The sequence below is a fragment of the Bicyclus anynana genome, chromosome 27, assembly GCF_947172395.1.
Source record: "Bicyclus anynana chromosome 27, ilBicAnyn1.1, whole genome shotgun sequence".
Taxonomy (NCBI): domain Eukaryota; kingdom Metazoa; phylum Arthropoda; class Insecta; order Lepidoptera; family Nymphalidae; genus Bicyclus; species Bicyclus anynana.
The window spans coordinates 889,514-904,569 of NC_069109.1; the positions used below are offsets into that span (position 1 = coordinate 889,514).

Genomic DNA, 15,056 nt, shown 5'->3' on the forward strand with positions numbered 1-15,056 from the left:
TTAATTCTCGGCGTGTGTGAAGTCTGCCAATCCGCATTGGGCCAGCGTGGTAGACTATTGGCCTAACCCCTCTCATTCTGAGAGGAGACTCGAGCTCAGCAGTGAGCCAAATATGGGTTGATAATGAAAGAACGAACCAATTATTTATATTTTCAACCAAACCAAAGAAAAATGGAATGCCCATCCCTGACCCTACCCTAACTACCCGGCAATATAATATTTATTTTATTATTTATTTATTTACAAGAATGTACGGTAATTTACATAATTAAATAATGCAATCTTATAAATATACATAATTTCATAGTCAACATTCATTCACAAAAAAATATTCAAGTGACGTAAACAGACTAGATAATTATGTAATATACACAGAATAGAGAATGATACAGAATGCGTCAGATGATCATCTGATGACACATCTGTGTCATCAGATGATCTGTAATTTGCCACATTGCAATATGAGTTCACTCTCATATTGCAGGTTTCTGACCCACGTCTGTTTTGGTATGTCCTTTAGATATATCAAAAACACGAGGGGTCTTAAAATTGACCCTTGAGGTACTCCGCTAGAAATAGAGATGTCGAGCTGTGTCTTTTATGTATGTATATGTACGCAAAATGAACGGTAAGTCAGGTATGAACGAAGAAGGCAAACAAGCTCAACAAGAATGTTGTACTCAGGTATTAGCAGTATCAGTAATAATCCATGATGCTATACAGAATCGAATGCTTTATCTAAAATTATCATACCTGTTGACATTATTTGGTTAAGGTTCAGCGCAATGTATTTAATCTCTCTAGCTAATTGACGAGAAGTAGAATGACCTTGGCGAAATCCAAACTGTTCAGGGATGATGGCATGATCGACAGCTTATAATAATCTAGAGTTAATAACTTTTTCGAAAAGTTTACCCAATTATGGTAAGAGATTTATGGGACGATAACTAGATGGTATGTATTTCATCTTTGCCTGGTATCTTTATAGCAATAATTTTCGCAGTTTTACAGTAGCTAGATTTCATCATATCATTTAATTATTTCTCAGGGATTTGGTTGTTGTATCAAAACAACAGACGGACATTAAAATATGCACGAGTGATAAGAACCCTAAAAAAAGAATGAAATAAATCACAAATCATATTAAAGATTTATTTTGTTCATTTATAACATTCTCCACATCAAAATTTTTCGTTTTAAAATACACCTCGATCTCTTGCAGAGTCTTCCCCTTAGTTTCCGGCAACCTTAGCCAGAAGTAACCCAAGCAAACGAACACAACCATTGCATTGATGAAAAACAGACCATGGTAGCCCACTGCAGTAACCAGCATTGGCATCACCAATATACTGCCAAAAATTGTCCCTATTAATATAGGTGTAGTCAGCATAAAACAATACATTTTGATTTCTAGTGGAAACAATTCACCCAACAATATGTCTAAAACTGGATACGGCCCTGCGTTAGCCATAATAAAATAAAAAGCAAGCAGAGTAACATTGATCCACTGAAAATACTTCTCATCATTTTTAAAATACAAACAAACACTTAAAACTAACAACAACAAATTAGCAGTGACACCAGACGTGAATAACAGAACACGGACTGACATTTTCTTAATCAAAACACCTGATACACATGTACCTAATAAAACAAAACCATCAACTAGCAGCGTATATAACAAAACGTCAGAGTTCCCAGTCATTTCTTCCAATATAACAGTCGCTAGATTAGTGAATATAACTTTGCCAGCGAAGGCAAAGTACGTGTAAGCAAAACAATTTGTCAAAATCAAACCCCAGAAGTATCTCTTCTTTAAAGCATCCATAAGTTTGTTAAAACCATTGTTGAGTTTCGTTTCAGTGGCCAAAATCTGTTTTTTAGTCTCCATTTTGATTAGTAGCCTCAATTCATTTTCACTACTCCGTTTGGTTCCATGTAGTTTTCGGAATGCCTTTTGGCACTCATCGAATCTTCCTCTAGACGCCAACCACTGGGGGGATTCCACGGATATATATGGCAAACATATGTGTAAGATAGCTAGCACCATTCCGAATATGGATAAAGTTTTCCAATGTATAATAACTCCAGCAGCATGTGCTATGCCCATTCCTAACGCAGATGCAACCATTGAAATCATGCTCTGGTAAAATGCTCTTGTGTTGGGAGACGTGTATTCTGCAGCACCAATCATGCTCAATATTGAAAACGCACCTGCAGCTGTACCATTTAATATTCTGGATAACAGTAAAGTGATGAATCCTCTTGAAAAATACGCAAGTATCCACCCTATAACCGTTGGTATAGAAAAGAGAATGAAACTCCATCTTCTGCCGACTCTGTCCCCGAAGAGGCCGAGGATGGTGACTCCAATGACGGAGCAGAATGCCATACTGGTAGCTGGAAAAGAAAAAGGTTATGTGTTAAGAGGATTAAGTCAAGGGTAGAATTAAAAGGATGTGACCAAGAACCTCAAACTCAGCGGGAGATGGAGCAAGCTATGTTTAGAGTATCTCTGCGTTATAGCCCAGTGGAGCGCGTGTGAGCCGTGATAGCCCAGTGAGCTCTGCCTCCGATTCCGGAGTGTGTGGGCTCGAATCCAGACCGGGGCATGCACCTGCAACTTTTCAGATATGTGCTTTTTAAGAACATAAATATCACGTGTCTCAAACGGTGACGGAAAAACATTGTGTGGAAACCTGGTGAATGCCAGAGAATTTTCTTAATTCTGCGGAAGTCTGCCAATCCGCATTGGGCCAGCGTGGTGGACTATTTGCCTAACCCCCTTCATTCTGGGAGGAGACTCGAGCAGTGAACCGAATATGGGTTGACAATGGTGGTGACGATACAATCAGAAATGAGGAGATCCGCAGAACCAAAGTCACTGATTAAACTCTAACTCAGCGAGTCGCGAAGTGGCAATGGGCAGGGTGCAGAGATCGAACAGTTGATGGACGTTTTGGTCCTAAAGTGCTGGAATGGTGACCTCGCACTAGAAAACGCAGTGTTAGTCGACCCGTCACCAGGTGGATTGACGGCATCAAGCGAGTCGCAGACATTCGCTGATTGCAGGCGGCTCAAGATCGTGAATTTTGGAAGTGCCTACAAAAGGCCATGTCCTGCAGTGGACGTCCATCGGTGATGATAATGAAGTTACTTAAAATTTGTGACTAGATCAGCTGGTTGACGGTGAAGCGGTTATATGCCTATACGAGTCATTGTGATAGTTTTTACGTTTTTTATATATTGTTGATAAGTCTAACTTGCACACAACTGAATAGTTGTATGTGTTGGTAGTGCATGCCCGAGATTCGAACGTAGCCCCCCCCCCCCCCCAATTTGTTAAAATTGAATTGCTCCCCACTTAGCTATTATTTTCAACGAATGTGTGGACTTAAGTATTTTCCCGAACATAATGCCAATGGCTGATTGATACCACTTTTTAAATCAGGAGACAAATCAGATCTTGATAATCATAGACCAACTAGCGGACACCCGCGACTTCGACCGCGTGGAATTCAGTTTTTTACAAATCCCTCGGGAACCATGCATTTTTCCGGAATAAAAACTAGCCTATGTGATAATCTTTGCTATAATATATCTCAATACCAAATTTCAGCTAATTCGGTTCAGTAGTCGAGGCGTGAAAGAGTAACAAACATTCATATCATTAAAATCATCAATTTTCGCAAATCTCGGGAAACCATGGATTTTTCGGGATACAAAGTAGCCTATGTGTTAATCCAGAGTAAAAACCATTTTCTTTCCAAATTTTAGTTAAATCGCTTCAGTAATAGCGGCGTTAAAGAGTAACAAACATACAAACATCCAAACAAACCTTCGCGTTTATCTATACTAATATTATAAAGAGGTAAAGTTTGTAAATTTGTAACAATTTTTTGAAATGAGGTAATCTTCGGAACTACTGGTCCGATTTTAAAAATTCTTTCACCAGTAGAATGCTACGTTATCGGGGAGTGCTATAGGCTATATTTTATATTTCTGTCATATATAACTACTGAGTTATCGCGGGTTTTCTCTTACAGGTCAGACCGAAAAACTTACTTATTCGCATGCGCTGTCTCAACCATTGCGTATAACTGAAATAAATGTATGGAGGCTTTTTGAACCTTTAAAAGTTCTACAAAAAAGTCCGCGACACCATAAATCTATCTTTTATATTTTAGCAGATATAGTACCTTTAGTACTTTAATAAATTATTTAAATTTTAAACTAAGGTTTACGTCATTATTTACACAACTAAACTTAAATCCTTATCAAAATAAATGATTTAATAATCACAAGGATATTATAGAGATAAGATTTGCCCTTTACAGTATGTTAATTAGTTATAAAGTTTCGGAGATAATACAAAATTTCTGAAAGTCGCAGAAATGCCGCTATATGACGCCCCGCGGTTTCACATTACGTGGTTCCCGTTCCCGTGTGAATATGAGGACCAAACATAGCCTATGACACTCGCAAGTAATGTAGCTTTCTATTGGTAAAAGAATTTTCCAAATCGGTCCAGTAGATCCAGAGATTACCCCCGACAACCACACAAACTTTACCTCTTTATAGTATTAGCGTAGAAGTCGCTTGGGAAATTATAGTCTTTTGGTCATTGCACCACGCACAAAAGGCTGGACCAATTTTGCTGAGGGTAGGGATACGATAGAGGTAGGGAAGGGGTAGGATAGAGGTAGGTTAGGGGTGATTTAGGGATAGGATAGGGGCAGGGAAGGGGTAGGGTACGGATAAGGTAGGGGTAGTGTAGGGTAGGGGCAAGGTAGAGGTAGGGGAAGGATATGGAATGTATAGGGTAGGGGAGGAGTAGGATAGGGGTAGGATAGGGTAAGGTAGGGTAGGGGTAGGGTACGTTTAGGGTAGGGTTAGGGTAGGGGTAAGGTAGGGATAGGGAGGGGTTAGGGTTAGCGGTAGGGTAGGAGTAAGGTAGGGTAGGGGTAGATTAGGGGTAGGGTAGGATAGGGTATGGATAGGGTACGGGTAGGGTTAGCGGTAGGAGTAAGGTAGGGGTAGGGTAGGGTAGGGTTGGGTAGGTTTACGAGCAGGGTAAGGTAGAGGTAGAGAAGTTTACATAAATTTTTACGCGGACGAAGTCGCGGGCGTCCGCTAGTAATATTATATAATAGAAAGGATAGTAGGATTAGTAGGATAAATGTTCTAAATAGGTCAATATAAATGTTTACATATTATGGATATTTGCCCTTCTGTGAGCGAGATCCCGTCTTCATTTTTCTGCAAGGATCGGATCAGCCCCGACATGTGACCGAAAGCGAATCCACTGGATATTGAAGCTATGCTCATATAACTTACTGCAAGGACCTGCAATTATAGACAATCTATACTAATATTATAAAGCTGAAGAGTTTGTTTGAACGCGCTAATCTCAGGAACTACTGGTCCGATTTGAAAAATTCTTTCAGTGTTAGATAGCCCATTTATCGAGGAAGATTTTAGTTTTAGCAGACTCAGAAGTGATTACAACAATATTTCTTATTGTTGTAAATGATCTGAGTCTGCTAATGTCGAACAAAGGTTATATGAATATTATAACTTGGGTATCTTCAAAACAAGAGTGAATAGGCACTTTCTAGGCAAGCATATCCCATCTTAGACTGTATCTACACTTACCATCAGGTTAGATCATGGTCAAATGCGAGCCTATCTGCATTAAAAAAAAAAAAGGTTATGATTCACAACATTCGTCAGGGCAACTTAATTAACAAACTGTAAACAAAATAAAACCCTACAATGGCAGAGAATGATCTTGAGTGAAGTCACGCACTTGTGAACGTTGTGTATAGGGTTAAAGGATCCCTTGACTGTTAACAAACACTCCCCTTCTCCACTCAAGTCACTCTCCCCGCCTATCCCAAGTAACCCATAAAGAATTACACAACAAGAGATGTGGACGGCTCGAACGCCACGAGCACACTGAAGCCGTCCGTACCGCAAGTCGTTACAACGCGGCGATAACAATAGGCTATATATTATCCCCGTATTCCTACGGGAACGAAAACCACGCGGGTGAAACCGCGTGGCGTCAGCTAGTATAGAATATAGTGCGTGTCGGTACTGTCCCCCTAGCCAATTGGCACGTCGATTCTTTTTCCATGATCGCTAACGCTTCGAAAACTAGAAAATTGTATGGGAATGACAGATCTTGATCACATGACCTGTCGACAGCAAATGTCATTCCCATACATCTTTCTAGTTTTCGAAGCGTTTGCGATCGTAGAAAGAGAATCGTCGTGCTACTTGGCTACAGGAGTAGGTGTGACTGGTGGGAGGCTTCGGCCGTGGCTAGTTACCACTCTACCGACAAAGGCGTACCGCCAAGCGATTTAGTTTTTCGGTACGATGTCGTGTAGAAACCAAAAGGGGTGTGGATATTTATCCTCCTCTTTTTTTCGTCGTCATCAACCCATATTCGGCTCACTGCTGAGCTCGAGTCTCCTCTCAGAATGACAGGGTTTAGACCGATAGTCCACCACGCTGGCCCAATGCGGATTGGCAGACTTCACACACGCAGAGAATGAAGAAAAGAAAAAAAAAGAAGAGGTCATATCCACTGGGCTATAATGACTCTTTTTTTTTTATTCTTTAATAATTCAGTTTGCTAGAGTCCAGCGAATATTTTTTTTATTCTTTAAAAGTTAGCCCTTGACTACAATCTCACCTGATGGTAAGTGATGATGCAATCTAAGATGGAAGCGGGCTAACTTGTTAGGAGGAGCATGTGAAAATCCACACCCCTTTCGGTTTCTACACGACATCGTACCGGAACGCTAAATCGCTTGGCGGTACTACCGGTAACTAGCCAGACCTGGACCAATAAGAATAAGGAAACCTCAATTGGCCCAGCCGGGGATTGAATCCGGGAACCCAGGAGGCCGTCAAAAAAAGGTAGGCACTTTGTTATCTAATTTAGAATACTTGCCTTTGCCATAATTAAACGTTTTTTTTATCTGCATCGGTTATCACTTGTTATACTGAATTATTTTGCATAATTGTATCACGTCGGTAAAAAAGTGTACTACATAAGACTGTTGGGATCCGAATGTTAACAAATAAAACTAAATTGCTTTTCTTTTGACACCATCATAGAATATGCAGACAGTTGTGACATTAGGTATGATTGTTTAAAATTAACTTTGATTAGATATTGGACTACATCGTGAAGTCAGGAAACATCGTGAGGAAAACTGCATACTAGAGAATTTTCTTAGATTTCTGCGTGTGTGAAGTCTGCCATTGGGTCAGCGTGAAAGGAGACTCGTGCTCAACAGTGAGCCGAAAATGGGTTGTCAATGATTTTATTGATATAAGGTATGTACCTAACTTGAGTAATTTCTGCTTAAATGTTCTTACTTGAACCATGGTTATTTTATTCTATCGCTGTTTAAAATTTCAGTCAAAGCAGTTAAGTGGTTGTGGCGTGGAATTAACAAAATACACACATTTCGTAATAAGATAACCTACTAACGCAAATTATAAAGTAGAAATGAGTTATTTGATTTGGGTAGGTAGGTTATGAAAGATTTTGTTGTACCTAAAACATCGAATATAAAAACGATCTGGATCAGTAGCAGGGGCGTAGCAATCGCCGTATCAGCCGTATCAATGATATGGGCCCCCCGGACTATAGGGGCCCCTTACATTTGAAAACAAAAATTGATAAATGTAATCCAGAATCACACTGGTGCTTTCTGGAAAAAAACTGCCTTTGGTGTTTGAAAATGACAAAAGTAAAAAAGCAAATCTCTTTTTTTTCCATGTGGAAACATCATACATAGGTTAAAAAGTCACTGTCATATTTAATTTAAGCAAGCATTTTGTTTATATTGTAAAAAAACTAATTTAATTTTTAAGTATACGGCGAATTGTATAATGCATCTACTTCAACATTTATTGTATACCAGCTAATGTACCTAACTATACAATTGCAAATAAATAAATTGAATTGATTTTTTTTTTTATGAGAAATTTACTTTTTATTTGGGGCCCTATAAGTAATTTTTCAGGGCCCAAATCAAGGCACGCTTTTTTTGTTTTTTTTTTAAATGAATTTTATTCGTTTTATAAACATTACTTTACATAGTAGGGCTGAGACCTTCTTTTAAGTGAAAACCTGTGTCAGAAGGTCTCGCTCTCGCTAGTAATTAATATATTATTATAAGTTATAAGGAAAAAAACATATCAAAAAACATGAAGTGATAATAGGGTACATAAGTGTGTGTGAGTGCGTGCGTGCGTGTAGTTGTGTGTGAGAGTGTGTTTATGTGTGTGTTTGCGTGTGTGTGTGTGAATGTGTGGCATTCCTTACCCTTGTTTTATTTTAATTTATTTAACAATGTACGCCATTGATCAGTAGGTAGGTACTGGCACCACAGTTAGAAGAGAGGTTCTTCATTATTATTCTTTGATTATTTTATCTACATAAAAATATATTTAACACCTACTTGTATATTTTGTGCGCCCATAGTTATCAGAAAAATTTGAATTTTTTCGTCATGTTTTGAATTGCATGACTTATCATTCGTACGAGAGTTTTTTTAACGGACGGTTAAAAAATCGTTCAAATATAGTATGAAGTTGGAATAGTATTTATTAATGAAGATAATACTTAAATTAGCTAAACTTATTATAAAAATAAAATATAAGGAAATATAACTACAACTACAAAATTAAAATAAATTAAAATTAAAACTAATACCTAGAAATAATTATCGAAATTTGCCGCCCTTGGTAGGGTGCCCATCACGCAGGCAGCATTCCCGCGCTGAATTGCGATAGAAATTCTTTGCGCGAGAAAGCTGCCCGCCCGAGGGTCGCCTGTTGCCTCTCTGAGGCGTTTGCTGATCTAATGAAGTTAAATTAAGGTCTATTTCCAACAACCAAAATTGAAATTACAATACTGCTGCAAAAAAATCATCGTGTTTTAAAAACGCTTTTTTTTATTCTTTACAAGTTAGCCCTTGACTACAATCTCACCTGATGGTAAGTCATGATGCAGTCTAAGATGGAAGCGGGCTAACTTGTTAGGAGGTGGATGAAAATCCACACCCCTTTCGGTTTCTACACGGCATCCCACCGGAACGCTAAATCGCTTGGCGGTACGTCTTTGCCGGTAGGATGGTAACTAGCCACGGCCGAAAAGCCTCCCACCAGCCAAAACATATAATATATTTGTTGTATTTAATCGCTTTTTGAACACCGACATAGCTCAACGAGTTGCGAAGCTAAAGCGGCAATGGGTGGCACATAGTTTGAAGAGCCGATGGACGTTGGGGTCCCAAAGTACTGGAATGGCGACCCCGCACTACAGAACGCAGTGAAGTCGACCCTCACCAGGTGGACTGACGACATCAAGCGAGTCGCAGACATTCGCTGGATGCAGGCGGCTCAGTATCGTGATGTTTGGAAGTGCCTACAAAAGGCCTATGTTCTGTAGTGGACGAACATTGGCTGATATAATGATGATGATGATGATGATGATGATAATGATGATGATGATGATGATGATTAATGATGATGAACGCTTTTTTAACGTCCGTTAAAAACACTCTTGTGCGAATGAGGGCTAAGTAGACATATTAAATCACTAGTGAACGCCTAGACTTCGTCCTCCTGAAATTCAGTTTTTCACAAATCCCAACAAAGATTTTCCGGGACAAAAAGTAGCTTATGTGATAATCCAGAGAACAACCTATCCCTTTTCCTTTCGACAATGTGTTATTTTAACTTTCGTCATATTTTAATCAATTTAGTGGCATAGTAAGAAGTCACCCAAATTAGTGTTAATAATAATTAGTTTTAGTCTTATCATGTAACAATTACTTTTAATTTCGTGTTTTTTTTTAAATTTGGCTTTTAGTGTTTTTTTATTATCATTTTAATCTCTCATTTTTTTATTAGTTCTTTTTTTTTAATTTTTAACAATGCCAATATAAATATAAAATACAAAACACTATTAAATTTTTTTAAAAAATAAAAACAATTTTTTATTATTATACAACTAGCGAATCAGGTCTAGGTCAAGCTTCGCTTTGACGTGTTTTGTATATTTTGTATGTATAACATTGTTAAAAATTAAAAAAAAGGAGAAATAAATATTAGGGGAATAATATTTAAATAACAGACTTCCGTTTTTGTACTGCGTAAGTTTGGAACCCTGAAAAAATTATGAAATAAAACACAAATCATATTAAAGATTTATTTTGTTCATTCACAACATTCTCCACATCAAAATCCTTCGTTTTAAAATACATCTCGATCTCTTGCAGAGTCTTTCCTTTCGTTTCCGGCAACCTTAACCAGAAGTAACCCAAGCAAACGAACACAACCATTGCATTTATGAAAAATAGACCATGGTAGCCCACTGCAGCAACCAGTATTGGCGTCACCATCATACTGGTACAAACTGTCCCTACTAATATAGGTGTAGTCAGCAAAAAACAGCACATTTTGATTTCTAGTGGAAACAATTCACCCAACAATATGTCTATAACTGGATACGGCCCTGCGTTAGCTATAACAAAATAAAACGCAAGCAAAATAACATTGATCCACTGAAAATACTCCTCGTCGTTCTTAAAATACAAACAAATACTCAAAATCAACAATAATACATTAGCAGTGACACCAGACGTGAATAACAGAACACGGACAGACATTTTCTTAATCAAAACACCTGATATACATGTCCCTAATAAAACAAAACCATCAACTAGCAAAGTGTATAACAAAACGTCGGAATTCCCAGTCATTTCTTCCAATATAACAGTCGCTAGATTAGTGAATATAACTTTGCCAGCGAAGGCAAAGTACGTGTAAGCAAAACAATTTGTCAAAATCAAACCCCAGAAGTATCTCTTCTTTAAAGCATCCATAACTTTGTCAAAACCATTGTTGACTTTTGATTCAGTGGCCAAAATCTGTTTTTTAGTCTCCATTTTGATTAATAGCCTCAATTCATTTTCACTACTCCGTTTGGTTCCATGTAGTTTTCGGAATGCCGTTTCGCACTCCTCGAATCTTCCTCTAGAGGCCAACCACTGGGGGGATTCCACAGATATATATGGAAGACTTATATGTAAGATAGCTAGCACCATTCCAAATATGGCTGAAGTTTTCCAATGTATAATAACTCCAGCAGCATGTGCTATACCAATTCCTAGCGCAGATGCAACCATTGAAATCATACTCTGATAGAATGCTCTGGTGTTGGGAGACGTATACTCAGCAGCACCAATCATGCTCAATATTGTTAACGCACCGCCAGCTGTACCATTTAATATTCTGGACAATAGTAAAGTGATGAATCCTTTTGAGAAATACGCAAGTATCCACCCTATAAGCGTTGGTATGGAGAAGAGAATGAAACTCCATCTTCTGCCGATTCTGTCCCCGAAGAGGCCGAGGATACAGACTCCAACAACGGAGCAGAATGACATACAGGTAGCTGGAAAAGAAATAGGTTAGAATTAAAAGGATGTAACCGAGGACCGAGGGCATTGATTCCCAAGGTGCTGGAATGGCGACCCCGCACTAGAAACCTCAGTGTTGGTCGACCAGGTGGACTGACGACATCAACAGACGCAGACATTCGCTGGATGCAGGCGGCTCAGTATCGTGATGTTTGGAAGTACCTACAAAAGGCCTATGTTTTGCAGTGAACTCCATCGGCTGATATGATGATGATAATATGGGCTAATATAAATGTTTCTAAAATACAGTTGTCTCGGCGCCCAATATGAATTCGTCCCGTTTGGCGTCGAGGCACTAGGTCCGTGGGGCAGGAGCGCTCAGACTCTCCACAAGGAGATCAGCAAACGCCTCAGAGAGGTAACAGGCGACCCTCGGGCGGGCAGCTTTCTCGCGCAAAGAATTTCAATCGCAATTCAACGCGGGAGTGCTGCCTGCGTGATGGGCACCCTACCAAGGGCGGCAAATTTTGATAAATATTTTATTAGGTATTAGTTTTAATTTTAATTTATTTTAATTTTGTAGTTGTAGTTGTATTGATATTTCCTTATATTTTATTTTTATAATAAGTTTAGCCTATTTCAGTATTATCTTCATTAATAAAATTTGAATTTTAAATATTTGTAAAAAAAAAATGTTTACCTATTATGGACAATTGTCCTTCTGTGAGCGAAATCCCGTCTTCATTTTTCTGCAAGGATCGGATCAGTCCCGACAAATGGCCAAAAGTAAATCCACAGGATACTGACGCTATGGTCATATAACTTACTGCTAGGACCTGCAATAGACAATATCGAATAGAGTTTAGTAGAGTTGTCGGCAACTGTTATCCTTCTCATCAAAAGAATCGAATATGTCCCCATGTAGTTAGGGGATTTAGCCATGTTGACTTTCTACGATATAAAAAGCTCACGAACACTTAAAAATTTATGCAAATTAACGTTTGAAAGCGATATGTCACGTGTTTCACGCTAAAGAAAAAGTCGTAGCTTTATTTACAACGATATCTATTCGTTCAACAACATTCCTAGTACAATTACAAATAGAGATCGCTAAGTGTCAGTAAGTAAGGAATGAATGAATTAATGAATGATATTTTATTCATGAAAATGTAGGTTTAACATGATGGTACATTTACAGAATTGAGCCTTCATACATTTTACCATAACTGGTGTATGAATTATCTTAAATAATTAAATACATTTGAACGAAAAAATAAAACTAAATTAATACAATGTCACAATTACTAAAAACTAAATTAATACAATGTCACAATTACTAAAAACTAAATTAATACAATGTCACAATTACAAAACAATAAGTTACAAAATGTCCATAAAATAATCTTGAATGTCATAATAACTTTTTTTTAATAATAAATTATAAATTTTACTTTTAAATACTGACCAGGGCTTCTCTTTTAGACTGTTAGGAAGTTTATTATATATTTTTATTGCCATACAAAAAGAACAAGAGAGAAAAACGCAATCCAAAAACTTTTTGAGTTTCTGAGCTATCCCAAGGGAGGGGGCGGTCGATGTACATAAGTTGAGCTTGTTGGGTTACTCCCTTCCGATGGTAAAAAATCTCAAGTCATGTAATTCTTTTACAAATCTTATACGACTTTTTCCAGATTTTTTGTACTACTATACAATTTTAAGTTATCGTGAGCGTTTTCGATCGTAGAAAGTCAACATGGCCAGCGAATCCCTGCGACTCGCTTGATGTCGTCAGTCCACCTGTCCCTTAATTTTAATAATTATGATATTCATCATCATCATCTTTAACAGCCCATATTTGGTTCACTGTTGAGCTCGAGTCTCCACTCAGAATGAGAGGGCTTAGCCCACCACGCTGGCCCAATGTAGATTGGCAGACTTCACACACGCAGAGAATTAAGAAAATTCTCAGGTAGGTTTCCTCACGATGTTTTCCTTCACCGTTTGAGACACGTGATATCTTTAAATGCACATAACTGAAATATTGGTGGTGCATGCCCCGGACCGTATTCAAAGCTACGCCCTCCGAATCGAAGGCAGAGGTCACATCCACTGGGTTATCACGTCTCTCAGACAGAGAGACGTGTTGATTATTCATCATCATCATCATCACATCAGCCGATGGAGTCCACTGCAGGACATAGGCCTATTGTAGACACTTCCAAACATCACGATACTGAGCCGCCTGCATCCTGCGAATGTCTTGCGCTTGATGTCGTCAGTCCACCTGGTGCGGGGTCGCCATTCCAGCATCTTGGGCCCCCATCGACCATCGGCTCTTCGAACTATGTGCCCCGCCCATTGCCACTTCAGCTTCGCAACTCGTTGAGCTATGTCGGTGACTTTGGTTCTTCTGCGGATCTCCTCATTTCTGATTCGATCATTCAGAGAATTAATTATTAGGGCGATTTAAATAAAAGCATTCAAACCAACCTTATGGTATAAAAACGCCATTTTCACAGAAGCAGAAAAGTTATTAGAAACACACCGCTTTGCTACGAAAAGATTACACTAACTAAATCACTGAAGGTTAAAATAGTCGTCGCCTGATCACTCATCTATATCTATAGGGAAATAATTTAACTGACTGTCTGTATTTTTATTTACAACCACATAAAATAGCGGTTTCCAAGCTGTCGCCAGCAACCATCCATGATGACAATTAAAATTCGGGTGATGATCATGCCGCGTTGCAAGAACCCGCTCATGACTAAGGGCCCTGTATGGGTTCGAAAATTGATTTTGAAACATGGCTAAAAAAAATTTTAGCCATGTTTCAAAATCAATTATTGATTAGGTACATTTTTTATTATCGTTTTAAAAAAGAAAAAAAATCATTCGTATGGGTGTACTTTTCGATAACAAGATTCAAGCAATACGAATAACAACCCTCCACGCGAAAGGGGTGTAGATATTTAGATAACAAATTAGCCCGCTTCCATCTTAGACTGCATCATCACTTACCATCAGGTGAGATTGTAGTCAAGGGCTAACTTGTAAAGAATTAAAAAAAACACACTTCTCAGACGACGTCACGTACAAAACCTAGTCTTGTAACCTAATATCTATGTGACTCGTATAATAAAACATGATACTATTAGTTAAGTTGGTTTTTACGACTATTAGATGAACAGTGCTCATTAACATAAAGGTTGTAGGTTCAAATCCAGTTTATAGACTCAACATCGAGTGGTCTAAGTTCTTAAGCAGGCTGGAACAGATTTTTTTTTATTCTTTACAAGTTAGCCCTTGACTACAGTCTACAATCTCAGCTGATGGTAAGTGATGATGCAATCTAAGATGGAAGCGGGCTAACTTGTTAGGAGGTGGCTGAAAATCCACACCCTTTTCGTATTAGATTGCATCATCACTTACCATCAGGTGAGATTGCAATCAAGGGCTAACTTGTAAAAACATTTAAAAAAAAACCAACCGACTTCCAACACAAAAATTAACCTAAACTAAAAAGCAAAAAATAACATCGTACCTGTGCTACCTTCTGATCAGTTTGAAGGCGGTTTGTGAACCGTCGTGGAGTTTCCTTAA

At 38.4% G+C, this 15,056-nt stretch overlaps 1 protein-coding gene across 1 annotated transcript; it reads right to left on the reverse strand.

The window, feature by feature from the left end:
* Positions 1 to 1,138: 1,138 nt before the first annotated feature.
* On the reverse strand, positions 1,139 to 2,392 carry LOC112048776 (facilitated trehalose transporter Tret1-like). The gene has a single exon (XM_024086425.2). It carries the CDS (start codon positions 2,390 to 2,392, stop codon positions 1,139 to 1,141), a length of 1,254 nt encoding a protein of 417 aa, XP_023942193.2.
* Between the last annotated feature and the right edge of the window lie 12,664 nt (positions 2,393 to 15,056).